The sequence below is a fragment of the Panthera pardus genome, unplaced genomic scaffold (assembly GCF_024362965.1).
Source record: "Panthera pardus isolate Hobbes unplaced genomic scaffold, ASM2436296v1 HiC_scaffold_12, whole genome shotgun sequence".
NCBI lineage: Eukaryota > Metazoa > Chordata > Mammalia > Carnivora > Felidae > Panthera > Panthera pardus.
The window spans coordinates 8218578-8234839 of NW_026526677.1; the positions used below are offsets into that span (position 1 = coordinate 8218578).

Sequence of the window (16262 nt, forward strand, 5' to 3'; positions counted from 1 at the left end):
GGCGGGCCGGGACCGCGGCTCCGGCGCAATGGGGGGCGGGATGGGGTGCGGCCGCGCCCAGGGTCCGGGGCGGGGGCCGAGGGCAGAGGCGGGCCCGGGCCGCGCTGGGGGTGGCGGGCGGCCCCACAGGCCGGGAAGTTGGCGGCGAGCCCCGAGGGGGCGCCAGGCCACCGCGCGACCCCCTGAGAAGCAGGAGCCTCCCGCGCGGCGCGATCCCGGGCGCCTGGAGCCCGCGGGGTCCGGGCGGGGCGCGCACGTGTGTATACGAGTGCGGGGGCCCGTCGGGCGGCCGGGACTACAAGTTCCAGGGTGCCCAGCGGCGCGCTCGGGGTTTCTGGCCGCGCGGCCCGCCGGCTCGGAGCCGGTCGCCGCGGGCGTGCACACACCACCGGGTCCCGAGCGGCTCAGGGAGAGACTCTCCCAGCACCGTAAATAGAGTCCAAGTGGGCGGGGAGCCGCCCCGCGCCGCCCGCTCATGTCTCTGCGGAGCCAAGTGTCCGGCCGCCTGGCACAGCTGCGCGCGGCGGGGCAGCTGCTCTGCGTCCCGCGCCCCTGGCCCGGCCCCTCGGCGGGTGCCACGCGGACCCGCAGCAGCGCGTGCGGTCCCCCCGGCGTCCCTGGGCGCCTGCGGCCCCGGCGCGCGGACCCCAGCGGGAGTTGGGGCTTGGGGGGCGGCGGCGGTGGGGCGGAGAGGAGAGCCGGGGTGCGCACCTGGGCCCCCCTGGCCATGGCGGCGAAGGTGGACCTGAGCACCTCCACCGACTGGAAGGAGGCAAAATGTAAGTGTCAGCAGGAGGGGGGCGCGAGGGGCGAGGGCGGCCCCACGTGGGCCTTCCCCGGCTGGACAGCACCCCGCCCGCCGCCTCTTCCACCCGGGAGGCCCGGGGAAGTTAAGGCCTCGTATGCCCCAGTATGGACCCCTCCACTCACAGCCACGCCCCCCCCTCCCCCGTGCGCCCGGCCCCCACCCTGCAAACCACTTCACTCCGTAGGAGGTCCGGGCCCCCTGTCGGGGGTAGTGTGAGGAGGACGGCCTTACCCCGCCCGCATGGGTCCCAGGGCACCCCCAGAGATCATCCAGGACCTACCGCCTGACTCCGTTGTGCAGGAGGGAAACTGAGCTGCTAAGCCCAAGGTCACTGGGAGTTGGTGGCAGAGCTGACGCTGGGCTCCTGAATTCCCCATGCTTTGTGTAGCATGGTTTCTCAAGTGGTGGCATTGTAGGCAGAGTGGCAGGAAGTGGGCCGAGGGGGACAACTCCGGGTCTGGGGTCCCACCTGGTGGGATCAGATGGCCCCCACAGAGGGGCCTCCCTGGGCAGGCCAGTCCAACCTCCACCCCGCCCCTACCCTGCAGGCCTGTCTCTCTGGGCACATGATGTAGTGCCCTTTTGCCCTCATCCCTGGCCTCTGGCCACTTGTGAACAGTTTCTGCCCCATTCCTGGGGGACAGAGGGCTGAGGGGTTGGGGAGAGGCAGGACAGGGATGGGGCATTATGTCTGTGAGAACAGTGACCCCCCCCCCCCCCGCCGCCCCCCGCCCCGCACCCCCAGGAATCAAGCCATTTCCTACCGCTCCGGGATGGGTCGTGAGTCCTGGTCGGGCATGAGTCCCAGGGCTGGACTCTGGGCCCCCGCACAGAACAGCGAAGGGAGGGAACCCGGCCTGCAGAGCCCCAAATAGGCCGCCCAGCTGCCCCTGCCCTTCACAGCCTGCTCGGGAGAGCTCCTGTAACCATTCCTGGCTGGATCCCCTTTCAAAAGCACAGGGGAGGTGGCTCATTGGCTGGGCCCCTGTGGTGGAGTGGGTGCGGCCACCGGGTCTGGCGGGGTCTGGCGGGGTCTGGCGAGGCAGGCCTGGGGCTGGCCTGGGGTGGGGGGTGGAGGTAAAGGGAAGGCGCCTCTCAGAATTAAGGTAGAGTTCAAGATGACTTCCCCCTGTCGTGAATAGTGTTCCTTCACCGGGATCTTAAAGCTCGGGCAGAACACTTGACTTTGCTCTACGCACACAGTGTCCGTCGTGCCCTCAGCCCTGGCCCTAGAACGCTGGTTAGGGCGGGGGGTTGGGGGAACTGGCAGAGACTCCTGGCACAGGGACTGTCCCCAAGGGGGAGCCTGCTTCCCCTTCCCTGTCAGAGAGCAGCAAGCCAGCTTGGTGGGAAAGAAAGCGAGGGAGGCAAGGGGCCCAGCCACCTGCTCCTGGATCTGCCACTATTTCTAGGATCCAGCTCCCCGCCCCCTCCCGTTCCCCGGTGCCCCTTGAAAACTTCCAGACCTTGTGAAGCTGACAGGCCAGGGATTCCCAGACTACTGTTGTGTCTCTGCTTGGAGCTGGGATTTCCATTCATTCATCCTTTTTTTTTTTTTAAGTATAGTTATTTTTAAGTACTCCGTGTACCCGACGTGGGGCTTGAACTCACGACCCCGAGGTCAAGAGTCTCATGCTCTTCTGACTGAGCCAGCCAGGCGCCCCTCATTCATCCATTTTTACTGAGCGCCTTCTATGCGGCCAGCACTGTTCTGCTGCTGGGATTCAGTCATGAGTGACATAGGCGAGGTCCCTGCCCTCACGAAGCTTCTTCCCTAGGGGCAGGAAACAGTTGAAAATGTGGTCAAGCCAATGGGGCGGTGCCAGACAGAGGTCACTGCTGGGAAGAAACCGTGGCAGATGGCGCTGCCTGAGCTCCAGTGTCCAGTCAGGGGGCAGTGTGAGGGGGGCAGCCTTGCCCCAGGAGCCGCGGCCCCGGGTGCAAAGACCCCCAGCAGGCTTGTCGGGGTGATCTGTGTGTTTTAGTGAAATATTTTTGAAGCACAGGTTATCCCCAAATTCAGGCGCTTAAAACGGCAAACGACGGTTATTATCTCAAGTGTCTGAGGGTCAGGAACCTAGGGGTCGCTTGGCGGGGTGGTTCTGTGTGAGGGTTTCCAGGAGGCCCGCTGGGACTTGGTTACGGCCAAGTGAGTGAGGTGGCTCACTCACATAAAGTGGCCGTCGGCTGAAGGCCTGAGTTCACCGCGGGCCGGGGGGGGGGAGAGGGGGGTCTCTCCACGAGGCTGTTTGGGTGTCCTCACGACATGGCAGCTGGCTTCCCCCGGAGCACGTAACCCAAGACAGGGAGCGTGAGGCGACCAAGCCAGAAGCCACGGTGCCTTTCTGTGACCTAGTTTGCAAAGTCCCACGCCGACCCGTCTGTTTTATTCTGGGGCTTAGAATGGAGTCATGGAGTCTGGCCCAGATTCAAGGGGAGGGAAATTAGTCTCTACCTTTGGAAGGGAGGAGGCTCAAAGAATCCGAGGTATCTTTTTAAAACCACCACCCCCCGGGGAGCCGCTTTAGCTGGACTCTGCCTCTGATTGGGGTCCAAGCCTTGGTCCTCCTGGGGAGGCCCCCACACCTTTCCTTCATTCTGCTCTTTTTTCTTTATTGCTGTGTAGTATGCCATGGCGTGGACCTACCCCACTTCGGGTGCCCGTTCTGTGGGTGGGCGTTTCGTTTTCCAGTTTGGGGCTGTTGGGACTAGCGCTGCTCTGATCATTCCCGTACGTGTCTTTGATGGACACATGCTCTCCTTTCTCTCGGGGATATACGGACATAGGCCCCCAAAGGCCCGTCTGTGCCTGAGACGATCCTCTCTCGAAGACTGGCACACAGTAACCAAGCTCACGGGAGCCTGATGGAGCGTCAGAAGGTTGACACGGCGCTCTCGGAGGGAGATATGATCACACTGGGTCTGGAAACTCGCGGGTGCCTGGGCGGGGCCTCCTCTCCCCGTGGAACAGCCACGTGGAAGCCAAAGCATAGTCTGAGTTCACTCACTGAGAGCCTGTGCTCTTAGCTGCGGAGCTGGGTGAACGATTGCGGAAGCCGCTCCCACCGTCCTGGGCAGGCTGGGCAGGGCTTCCCTGCAAGGGGTGGGCCTGCCCACCGAGGAGCCCCTTCCTTGGGTGGTCGGTCACTCGCTCAGCGTTTCAGTCTCTTTGTAGTGCCGAGCGCCTGCCCCGGGCCCTGGGTGGGGGATGTCTCAGCTCCTGGCCCCATGAGTCCCCTGGACACATGGCCGAATTCTGCCTCCCTCTAGGTATTCTCTTCCTCCCTCTTAAGCTGACTGGCCACTTCTGTAGACCCATTCTCCCTCGGGGTAAGTAAAAACCACCAGGCTGGATCTCCCTGGCTAGGAGACGGTCTTTGGGGGGAGCTCTCCGTTGTATCTGATTTCACTGGCCAGAGGATAATTTCCCTAATTTAATTCCCTCAGTGCTGGGAGGGGGCCTCATCATCCCCCCAGATAGTGCCTTTTTATCAGAAGATTGTTGTACTGTAAAGGGAGTTGGGCACGAGGGGACTTAAGGTTGAGCACTGGGGGCAAATAGGGGCTGTGTCCCCACAGGGTGGGGTGCAGCCTTCGGGAGAAGGGCCACAGGTCCTCCTTCTGACCTGCAGTGGGGGCAGAGCGAACTGCTAAAAAGAGGGTGGGCATTGGTGTCACCAGACATGGGCAAGCCCCATCACCCCTGCCTCCACGCTCCCCATGCCTCGGTTTCCCCATCTGCCAAACGGGGCCAACAGCACCTGATTCCGTGGGTCGTGCTGGGCTCGCATCAGAAACCATTTTGAATATGGTGGCCCCCACGGTGTCCCAAGGGTCCCCAGCGGCCCCCTTTCTTGCCACCCCTCAGGCCCATCTCCCCTCTCTGCTCTGTTTTGGCCACGGCAACACTGGGCCTGTGTAAACTTGTCTCCCTCGTGGTCTCAAGTGTTGGAGCCCCGACCTGTGTATCCTGAGCCTCGTTTCCTCTCCGCAAGCTAGCGCTCGCCTGTTCTGACCCCGCTTTTCACTGGGAAGGGGACGAGGACTAATTTCAACCCTCCGTGGGTTTTCACGCAGAGTGGATGGTTTCTCTGATTTGATGACCGAACTGGGGAAATCCACAGGCACGTCTGGGAACGGGGGGGGGGGGGGTGGGTGGGTGGGGGGTGTCTTCCCCCACCTGTCTTCTGAGGAAGCGGCCTTGGCATATCCCAGCACGGGCGAAGGCGCGGGGGCCTAGGGAGGGCAATAAAGCTCCGAGGTGCCTCATGCCCCGTCTGCCCGTTGCCCGTGATTTTGATGAGGCCCTGCTCTTGGGGGACATTGGGCCCGGGTGATTAATGCCCCTGCCGCTGTGTTCCCCGAGCCCCGCCGTTATCAGCCCCATCCACCCGGCCTTCTCCAGAAGAGGAATCTCCCTCTGCGCCAGCCGGCCCTCACCTTTCTGAACACCGTCTAGCAAAGTGCCATAAAGACACTTCTTAAAACACATCATTGAATTCCCGTTCGCCCGCTGCACTTTATGGCTCTGGCACAGGCTGCTTCCTCCAGCCCGGCTTTCGTGCCCGAGAGCCGCTGAGCGCTCCGTCCGGGGTCAGGCCTCCCCATCAAAATTTACTGCAAACATCTTTTTGCAACACCTGTCTCACTGAGCTGTGAAATACCCTCGCCTCTCCAAAAAAGAAAATTAAAACGTGTGTTATACATCTTTTATAAGGAAAATAAAACTCGCTTGTGCCTTCAGTCTGCATCCGTCCTTCTGGCAAAAGGAGGAAGAAAATGTTATAAATGTGTGGGGCTTCTCTGACAGCGGAAGCCAAGGCAGTGAGGATGACCCTTGGTCCCTCGGAGCCCGGGGGGGAGTCACCATTGGCTTCTCCTTCCCCGTAAATCAGAGACCAGCGCCGTGTGTGGTTCCTCAGGGGTCCGTCAGGCCACAGCCTCGCTCTGGAGATGAGGACGTCGTGCCTCCCACGCTAGGTGTGTGCCTGGGGACCGTGAACTGGAAGAGACAGGCTGGGAGGTGGAGCCATCTTTTGGATTTTGCTAGAGGGGGCCGTGCGGGCTGCGCGGGTTGTGGGCCCCTCAGACCGGGCCCCAGATACCGGGGAGGACGGTGTCGCGAGAGCCTTGGCCTGGGTCCCGTCCTGGCTTGCCCAGCCAGAGGGACTCAGCACACGGGAGTCCTGCAGGGTTGGCCCCGGTCCTGGCTGGCCAGTCCCTCCAGTGTCTCGGCAGGCTGAGAGAACCCCACGCTTGGGCGTGCCAAAGCCTCTGAGCAGGGATATCTTTGGTCTCAAGCGTGCAAGATGACAAATGTGGGCACCCAAATAATTCACAAAGTTCCTCTTCGCCTCCACGTTGGAAAAGAAAAGCCTTCCCCCCCCCCCCCAATTTCGTCCTGTTTCGCTTTGCGCTCTTCGAGTCTCCGCTCGCAGGAAGGGCCGTGTATCTGCTCTGCGTCTTGCATTTTGCAGCTTCCAGACGCCCTGACAGCCCCTTCTCATTCACGGCCAGCCTGCCCGCTCCCTATCCCAGAGATGAGAAAACTGAGGCTCAGAGAGGGCGAGTGACCTGCCCGTGAACGTGATGTCGGGAGGTCGTGAACTCAAACCCAAGGAGCGGCTGGGACCAGCATGTTCCTTCCACTGTCTCTGTTCTTCAGATGGGAGATGAGCCGAGACGGCGGCCTTGCCTTGCCTTTGCTCTCTGGTCCAGCTGTTCTAGATCTCCCTCCATTTCCCCACCCGAATGCTGTCTCCTTCCTCAGGGCGTTTGCCTGTGTTGTCTCCTCCACCTGGAAGACTCTGTTGTCTTAGCAAACCCGCCCTCAACATTCAGGTCTCAGCTCATTCATTCATTGGTTCATCCCACAGATGCCCATCGGCGCTCACACATGCCATGCCCTGTGCCAGATGGTGGGAATCCAAAGTAAACACCACAGATCCCCAAGTGGCCAAGGTCAGGAGAGGAATAAGGCATAGCCAGTAGGGGAGGGGCTACTCTGGGGGTGGGGGAGGCAGCTGGGAGGGGCCTGTAAAGGAAGGTCAGGCAGGGGGCACAGCAGGTACAAAGGCCCTGAGGCAAGAAACAGTCTGACTGTGGGAGGAACTGAAAGGAGATTGATCTGCGTGGACTGCAGAGGTGTAGGAGGGAGAGTGGAGTGTTATGGGGAGGGAGGCCGTGGAGGAGGTTGGGGGAGAGGCGTGGCTGTCATGTGGGCCTTGGTGGGGACTTGCAGTTTGAACTGAGCTTTAAGTGGAGAGAATTCTGTTCCCAAGGTCCCTGGGCTGCTGTGTGAGGAACAGGCAATCGGGTGGACGTGAGGAGTGCACGGGCAGTAGACAGCTTCCAGATGGTTCTAGGGAGCAATGAGAGCGCCTTGGCCCCTGCCGGGGGTGAGCAGAAGGCTTGGTTTTGGGGGGTATTGTGGGGATAGATCTAACAGCCTGCAGCTTGATGGAACCAGGGGACTGGGGGAAAGGAAGGAGCCCTGGTTTGGGGGTCCTAGCGGAGTTGGGGGTTGTTCACTGAGAAGGGAGAAGAGTGAAAGAGAGAACAAACCACTTTTGGGGGGAAGGAGGATAGGACTCTCGGCGGAGAGATGAGGGGCTGGAGGTGTAGCCCCGGGACCATTAGCCGAAGGAGGGTTTTGAATGCACGGGATGGATGTGAACACCAGGGAGAGGGTGTAGATTAAGGAGGAGGGGAGGCAGCAAGGAGACCTTAGGGGTGAGTGGGGTGGGAGCCAGGAGAGGAGGGATCCTGAGGGGAAGGGGGGATGCTGAGTGCATACGGGAGGACAAGAGGGCCCCTGCATGGGGCCATGTGACCTGTGTGGTGTCTCTGACCTTGGCCTTGGTGAGACCGGTGAGGGCTCAGGGGAGCAGGAGAGGGAGGAAGTGGAGACAGTGGAGGCGGGAGACAGAAAGGAGGCCTCGGCTGCAGGGTGCAGAGTGCACGGTTGAGGGAGGGTTTATGACCTTGAGACACGAGAGGCCACGAGGGGGTGTCTGAGGGCAGAGACAGGACAGTCCAGGGGAGGAGGAACCACAGGAGCCTCTGGGAGGTGAGCAGGCAGCCTGGGCTGAGGGAGGGAGGGCCAGGCAGGGGCCGTGGCCCAGTTCCCAGCCTGCGGGAGGAGGCAGCATCTTCTGGATGTGGGGGGAGGGTCCTTGGGAAAGGGGAGAAGGGCGAGGGGGAGCAGCTGGGCCTCCAGGGGAGGCGATCAGGAATTTAGAGGGAGCCTTCTGTTTCGCCACGGGATTTTCTCTAGCAATTCTGCAGCCTCTGGGGCAGACCCGAGGAGTCAGAGGTACCTCCTCCAGGAATCTGTCCCCGCCTCCCCTCTGCTTGGTCAGGCCCCAAAGCTCCCCCTGCCTCCCACCCGAGGGGCTTGGTGCATGGTGGGTGCTCAGTAAATATTTATTAACTAACTGCTCTGCATTCAGACTATCAGGCCGCGGCAGAGCCTGGATGGAGCCTGGCCTTTGCTCCACAGTCTGTCCTTGGCTCAGTGGTTCTGTCCGCCAGCAGCTGAGTGCTTTGCTATGTACCCGATTAGGCCTGTTCTGCTTTTCTTTAGAACAGGAGGGAGAGATTTCTGGAACCCCCCCCCCCCCGCCGCCCCCTGCTTTCCCGAAGAGGACAGCCAAGCCTTGGAGAAGCACTTCAGCTCTTTTCCAAATACCAACACCCTCCCCCCAACACACAAAGAAAGGAGCATTTATGTGGGAGCCCTTGACCTGTTACTCAGATTGTGCCCGGGGTCACATGTCCAGCGGGGAAAGCAGCCCCTTGAGAAGCCTGCTTCCCTCTGGGTCCTCCCTCCAGGCAGGGAGATGGGCTGGGAGCATAGAAACACATTAGTGACGGAGGGGACTGTCCACACTGGGTGCCATCCACGGTCGGATATCCTTGGCCCCTTAGCTGGCGGTGGGGAGAGTTTGTAATCTATATCTGGCGAAAGCATTTTTTTAAATTTTTTATTATTTATTATTTTTTTAATGCTTATTTGTTTTTTGAGAGAGAGAGAGAGAGAGAAAGAGACAGAATGTGAGCCAGAGAGGGGCGGAGACAGAGGGAGACACAGAATCCGAAGCGGGCTCCAGGCTCTGAGCTGTCAGCACAGAGCCCGACGCGGGGCTCGAACCCACAAACGGTGAGATCATGACCTGAGCCGAAGTCGGATGCTTAACCAACCGAGCCACCCAGGCACCCCAAGCATTTTTTTTTTTTTGTACTTTTCATTCTTCGTGACTTACTTATTTTATAACTGCAGATTCGTTCCTCTTAGTCCCCGTCACCCATTTCCCCCATCCCCGTGCCCCTTGGCCCTGTGCCAACTGAGGCAGTTTCTGTTTTGGTTTTTAGATTCTACATATTAAGTGAAATCATGTCGTACTTGTCCTGTTCTGTCTGACTTATTTCACTCAGCATAACATTTTCTAACTCCACGCATGTTGTCGCAGATGGCAAGATTTCGTTCTCTTTTGTTCCACTGTATACATCAACCACATCTTTCTTACCCGTTGGGCCATCCAACTTTGGTTGCCTCCGTGTCTGGGCGACTGTAAATAGTGCTTTAGTGAATGTTAGGGGGCGCACGTATCTTTTTGACTCAGTGCTTTCATTGGGTAAATGCCCGGAAGTGAAATGACCGAATCGTATGGTATTTCATTCATTCATTCATTCATTCATCATTCATTCATTCATTCGTTATCTCCACCCCCGACGCGGGGCTCAAACTCACGACCCCGAGACTAAGAGTTGCATGCCCTACCAACTGAGCCAGCCGGGCGCCCTCGGTATTTCTGTTTTTAATTTCTCGAGGGACCGCCGAACTGTTTTCCACGGTGGAAGCCCCAGTTTACATTCCCACCGACAGTGCACAAGGGTTCCCTTTTCTCCACAGCCTCGCCACTCCTTGTTATTCCTTGTTTCCTGTCTTTTTGATTCTAGCCATCGTGGCTGGTGTGAGGTGACATCTCACTGTGGCTTCGATTTGCATTTCCCTGATGACGAGTGATTCGAGCAGCTTTTCGTGTGTCTCCCGGCCCTCTGGATGTCTCCTTTGAAAACCGTCTATGCAAATCTTTTGCCCATTTTTTTTTAAATTTTTTTTTAACGTTTATTTATTTTTGAGACAGAGAGAGAGCATGAACGGGGGAGGGTCAGAGAGAGAGGGAGACACAGAATCTGAAACAGGCTCCAGGCTCTGAGCGGTCAGCACAGAGCCCGACGCGGGGCTCGAACTCACGGACCGCGAGATCATGACCTGAGCCGAAGTCGGATGCTCAACCGACTGAGCCACCCAGGCGCCCCTCTTTTGCCCATTTTTAAAAAATCAGATTGTTTGCTTCGTTGGTGTTGAGTTGCACGAGTTTGGTGAAAGCATATTTTTAATGTTTATTTGTTTTTTGAGGGGGGGGGAGGGGCAGAGAGAGAGCGCGGGGGACAGAGGATTCCGGGTGAGCTCTGAGCTGACAGCAGAAAGCCCAAGGTGGGGCCCGATCTCACAAACTGTGGGATCATGACCTAAGCCGGAAGTCGGATGCTTAACCGACTGGGCCACCCAGGTGCCCCTGGTAAAAGCATTTTGAATCCGAATTTAATCCCCTAGGGCCAGGACCACGTCTGCCTTATCCTTGTACCAAATGCACATCGTCGGTGTTTGTGGAAGAGGTTTGGGGAGTGGGCTGCCAGAAAGTATCGTTCTGGCTTAAGCCACAGCTGAAGCAGATTTGGGGTGCTGTGAACCTTTTATAATAATCCCAACCATAATACGGAGCTGGGCTGTGAGCTGGGCCCTTCCCGTGCTCCTGGTGCGTCCTTGAGGAGCGAAGGCTGTGGATGCACTGACTTCTGCAAGGTGAAGGGCGCGGCTGGAGGCCCCACCTCTCTGCTGAACACCTGCCCTTTGCAGAAGCCTCCAGGAGGCAAACCCTTCCTCTCCCACCGCCTCCCCTAATTGCCAACCCCCCCCCCCACCTCTGCACATTTTCTGATGCTTTTTGAGTTCCTTGAGTGTGGCCTTGGCTGTTTGTTACCTACCACCAACAAGTGGTCAGTGAGGGCCGCTCCATTTGGGGAGCATGCGGTCTAGGGGGACAAGGCTGGGCTGAGAGCCTGGGCGCCTGGCGGCCTCAGGCCGGCAGAGGGAGCCCGAGAGCCAGAAGCCTGGACCGCTGTGCTAGTGGGAAGCCTCAGAAGGGGGCTCCGTGCTGAAAGAGAGAGAGACAGAGAGAGAGAGAGCAGGGGGAAGGGGCTATGTGTGACTATGTATGGCCTACCCTTTCCGAGATCCCCGTTTCCTCCTCGGTAAGATGGGGGCAATTCTAGCTGCTTACTTGGTTCACACTGGGAGAAGCCCACCCGGGCATCTGTCTGTGGGGAACTCTCTGCCCGTTCTGGGGGGATGCCGCGAACAGCCACCAGATCTGCTTGGTTCTTTGGCTCTTGGAGGATGTCTGTCCTGTTCCCTGTGTCCTGCCCCCTCCAAATAACCATGTGATGATGAAGCGGTCTATTGAGGATGTAACTGATGATGTAACTCATCCGTGCCACCAACCTGCTTTCCTTATATGCACTGAGTAAGCTTGAGATTATCCTTTAAGGGGCATCTTAATCCTCATGCTCTAAATGTAGAAATTAGGGACCCAGAGGTCCGTGGACACAGCTGGAGAGTGGCAGAGCTGAATCCCGAACTCAGGTCTGTGGTACCTGAGAGCTGTCCTCTGTCTTCCCGGGCCTCAGTTCCCCTCCTGAACAAAGTGGGCAGAGCGGAATGTTCTAGGGGCCTCCTGGCTCTAACACCCTGCCTCTTCGTGTGCCTGTGGGAAGGGTGGACATGTAGGGCTGGTTCGCATCCTCGGCTGAGGTGACAGTCTCGGTGAGGAGGGGAGCCTACGGGGGCTGGGGGGTGGGAGAAACCCCTGGGACTGCTTTCCTTCCTGCCTGCCGGCCCTGACTCTCCTTCCTGCCTGCCCCGTCTCACCCCTGTAGCATTTCTGAAGGGCCTGAGCGACAAGCAGCGAGAGGAACATTACTTCTGCAGGGACTTCGTCAGGCTGAAGAAGATCCCGACATGGAAGGAGACGGCGAAAGGTAGGCCCTGCGCCAGGGACCCCTGGCTACTTGGCGGGGGGCCTGTTCAGCCCGGGTGGGGGGAGCGTCGTACCGACCGCGCCAGGAAGGTCAGCCGTGTGCGTCAAGCGCTCACTATGTGTGGGGCACGGTAGTGTGTGCATCACCTCCCTTAATTATGAGCACAGTCTGAGGCAGGTTCCGTTTTTATCCGCATTGTGCTGTTGGGAAAACTGAGCCCCGGACCGCCCGCCCGCACGGTTGTCAGGAGCCGGGATTTGACGCAGAGGGATAGTGGCCTGCCGTGGGGCACGCTGGCGAGCGTCCAGGCCCTGCAAATTGCACGCCCGGCCACCGCTAACCCGGGGCACCCGGGGAACCGGTAGGCGGTCACCCGCCTAGGCCTCAGTTTCCACGTCTGTAAAATGGGGATGAGTGACATTAATAGTGCACCTGTGTTTAACCTTGCGAAAATTCAAGGGCACCGAGCGTGTGCCTCACACGAGAGGTGCTTAATCATCGTGGGTGGCCGTGACCAGTGTCCTCAGTCACCACGCCTCAGGCTGCCTCCGGAGGGGGGTGGGGGTGGGGGTGGGGGTCGACGGAGGCACCGGTGGGTCCCTCTGTAGTGCGGGCCTCTCTCCGACCCCCACCCCTTGGCCTCTGCTTGTCCAGGGGTGACCGCGAAGGTGGAGGAGCCAAAGTACAAGAAGGATAAGCAACTGAACGAGAAGATCTCCCTGTTCCGAGGCGACATCACCAAGCTGGAGGTGGACGCCATCGTCAACGCCGGTGAGTGGGGGCTTCTGGCTGGCCCGCGCCCCAGACCCGGGTGGCCGCCTCGTCACCTTCGCTTCCGGTCTGCGGTGCCGGGCGCGGGTGGGCGCCGCCTGGCTCCAGCGAGGCTCGGGTGGCCGGATGCGGGTGGCTCGCCGGCGCCACAGGAGCCCAGCGCGTGGGCCGTGCCGACTGCCTTCCCTTGAAACCTTGACCTGCCGAGTCGGGGGCTCCTTGGCCGAGCTGCCTTGCAGCTCCGAGACCCATTAGCGGCCGGGAAGGGAGAGAGCTTGGCTGGAATCGCGCCGGGCTTGCCCTGCCAGGAAGGCGGAGGCCAGAACAGGGCGGTCTGACCTCAAGGGCTCTAGACGCCCGACCACTGCTCTCCTTCCCCTGCCTCCTGCCTGCCGTGCCCCCCCCTTTATACCTGGAGCAGGCGAGGGAGCTCGTCAAGGGGAAAGCGGGGGCAGAGGCCCCTGTGCCCTACGCTCAGCTTCCTGCTGTGGCTCTAGCCGGCCTCCTGCTTCTCTCCCTCCTGGGGGCTGGAGGAAGGTGGCTGCCCTCCTCCTAGGCTGCGGGTGTCTGGCCAAGGTCAGGAGTGGGGCGTCAAGGGACAGTCAAGTCCATGGTACTTCGTGGGGCCAGAACGAGTGGGGGTGAATCCCAGCCCTCGTTCACCTGCTTATCAAGCTTCGCGGGGAGGAGCTTCCTTCGAGAAAGGTTTGGAGACTCGGGCAGAGCCTCCTCTGGGGAAACCTTGCTGTGCCTCCACATCCACCTCCCGACCAGTGCAGTCTCAGCCCCGCCCCCCCGCCCCCCCCAGCGGCTCAGATCTCCTCCACCTTGCCCTCGGGCTTGCAGCCATTGTGTCTAACCCCAGCGCTGGCCAGGGAGTGGCATCGCCCAGTGACCCTGGGACGTGGTGGGCCTGCCCTGCTGCTCTTCTTGGTCCGGGCTCACGGAACCTGGGGTGAGGCAGCCACTCGGCCTGTCCCAGGCCCGCCTGCTGGTGGTCTGGGTTGCATTTCTGGCAGTGGCATTGTTCTGTGTATCTTTCTGCCTGTTTGTGCAGTCACACAGGTGTCCTCCCCACCCCACCCCACCCCCGCCCCCGCCGCCACGTTGCCCATCTCAGCGCACAGGTGACCGGTCACACAAAGGCAGGAGTTCTGACTCAGAGCAGAGGGAGCTCGGTCACCTTCGAGTTTCTGCTGGTGCTTCTGCTGGGTTTCTCTCAGGCCGCTTAGCAGGTCTGCGAGTCTCTGGGGAGACATGGGGTGAAGACAAGCCAAGCTGGGTCGGCAGATGTCCTAGTGGTCCGGAGGAGAAGGGCCTTCTTGCCACCTGGACCCAGGAGGGGCTGGTCTGGGGTGGAAGGACCAAGCCTTGGAGCCGTGGCTGAGGATTCAGCCCTGCAGGCTGATGGGGCTGCTCTGCTGGGTGCCTGGGCCTTCGTTGGCAAGGGTGTGAATGGATCCCTGGCAGCACTTTTCCTGATGAGCTGCAAAGTGGTCAGAAGGATAAATGGGGCATCTTATCAGCTCCTTTCTAACGGAGTCGGAGGGCCAGGAGGGAGGTGCGGAGCCCAAGGGAGGGTGTTGGTGGGATGCAGTAGGGACAGGGTGGAGGCTGCATGCGGGGCCGTGGATGGGACTCGTGGCTTTTCTGAAATGCCCTTGTGCCTGGCCGGACTCCCGAGGGCAGCGGCTCTGAGCCCCCCTCGCTCTCAGAAGAGCACTTTGGTCCCAGCTGCATTCAGCTGCACTGGGTTGGGGGTGGGGGCATTTGCCGCATCTCTCTGGGGACTCCTCTTCTCCGTGTACGTGCCTGGGCCTCTGTCTCCCCCTCTGCGTGACGGGGACGGTAGAAAGCCCAGTCACCGGGTTGTTGGGGGCATTAGGGACCCATGCTCGTGAGCGGTGATGCTCATGCAGCACCTGGAGTGAACCAAGGACTCATCACCTGCCTCTGTTGTTGGCGCTAGAACCGATGCCGCCGTTGACGCTCTGGGTGTGCGGGAATGCCAAGGGATGCTGGGCGCCTCCTGCTGATGAGCAGTTTTCACCTCTCCCTGCTTGCCTCAGTTTACCCGACGCTTCTTGGTGTGTTGTCCTGGGATCTCCTTTTTTCCCCTAGATTCTCACAGCAGGGAGGACCCCCGGGAATGGCTGAGGCAGGCCCCGGCCGTAGGGCTCCCACACAGAGCCTGCTTCCCCTCTGGGCCCTCCCTCCAGGCATTTTCCCCGTGGCCTTGCCACTGGTCAGACCTCAGGGGTTATTGGTGGCGGTGGCCTGGGGCCCCACGCCCAGGGTCCTCCGGCCTCATCCCTGGGGGCCCCAATGGCCTTGGCTCAGCTCCGGCCTGCCGCCCACCAGGGGGCAGCAGAGATCGCGGTTTCCGCGCCCGGTGGTGCCCGTAAATCAGCCTGTTTATTAGCAGAATAAAAGTCGCGGCAACGCGGGGCTTTTCGGGCCTGCATAAATCTGGTCTGTGCCTCGTGAAACCCATATGTGCTTAATTCATATGTAAAGTTTCAAGCAGGAAGAGAATACGTGTCCATTAAATTCTATTTGACTTGATTATAATCATTAGCCATGAATAATTGCTTCTCAGCACCGACCGCCGAGCCACAATGAGGAAAAGGAGCGAGCAATTATAGCGGGGTGCGAATTTTTAAATTTTTATTTTTGAAGCTGAGGGCAGTGTTGGTCCCATGGGGGTCAGAGGCCCATGGGGAGTGGTGGGGGCGGGGGTGGTGGTGCTGGGGACTTGAGGTCAGCTTTGGAGTTTCTGGATTTTGTGTGTGTGGGGAGTTTCTTTTTGTCCCTGTGGCCAGATGGGGATGGGGGCAGGGAAGGTGCCATAGCTGGCTGGGCTGGGCTCCAGCTGCAGGGACCGTGGAGGGGGAAGCATGCAGGGGAGCTGGGAGGGACTTGCGAGAGTAAAGGGGGTCAGGATCCTTAGAACTCCCTCCATCCTGGGGGCATCTGGGTGGCTCAGTCGGTTGGGCGTCCGACTTCAGCTCAGGTCATGATCTTGCAGTTCATGGGTTCGAGCCCCGCATCGGGCTCTGTGCTGACAGCTCAGAGCCTGGAGCCCGCTTCGGATTCTGTGTCTCCCTCTCTCTCTCTGCCCCTCCCCCACTCACCCTCCGCCTCGCTGTCTCTCAAAAATAAATAAAATTTAAAAAGAATTTTTTTTTTTTTAAACTCCCTCCATCCTGAAGAGCTGTGAGCTTGGGGTGTCTCCAGCCTGGCTGCAGTCTCCCTTCCCACCCTTTCGAGGGACCCTGGGGATCCTTGGGGATGGCCGGGGCCGGGCGCCCTCCCTGCTTTCTGGCCTCCTCCTCTCCCACGCAGCGACTCTGCCCATGGCCTCTCTCGGGACTTTGGGGAAATCAGACTGTTTGCCAACTGGGCCTCTGGCGTTTGAAGTCCAGGCCTGCTTTTTACCCCACTCTGTTGGTATTTGCGATGTGATTGGAGCGTGTGTGTACTCTGTGTGGGATCTATGATGGTCGATGCCTGTGGGATGTGTGTGTGTGTGTGTGTGTGTGTGTGTGTGTGTGTGTGTTGTGATGTATGCTGCATA

General features: G+C 59.8%; 1 protein-coding gene across 1 annotated transcript in view; it reads left to right on the forward strand.

The window, feature by feature from the left end:
• Nucleotides 1-330: 330 nt before the first annotated feature.
• MACROD1 (mono-ADP ribosylhydrolase 1) overlaps nucleotides 331-16262 on the forward strand; it is a 144932-nt gene continuing 129000 nt past the window's right edge. The window contains 5 exon segments of the mRNA XM_053899566.1: nucleotides 331-604; nucleotides 606-686; nucleotides 689-779; nucleotides 11813-11914; nucleotides 12569-12685. Coding sequence (XP_053755541.1) covers nucleotides 476-604; nucleotides 606-686; nucleotides 689-779; nucleotides 11813-11914; nucleotides 12569-12685 — 520 coding nt within the window. The 5' untranslated portion in view covers nucleotides 331-475.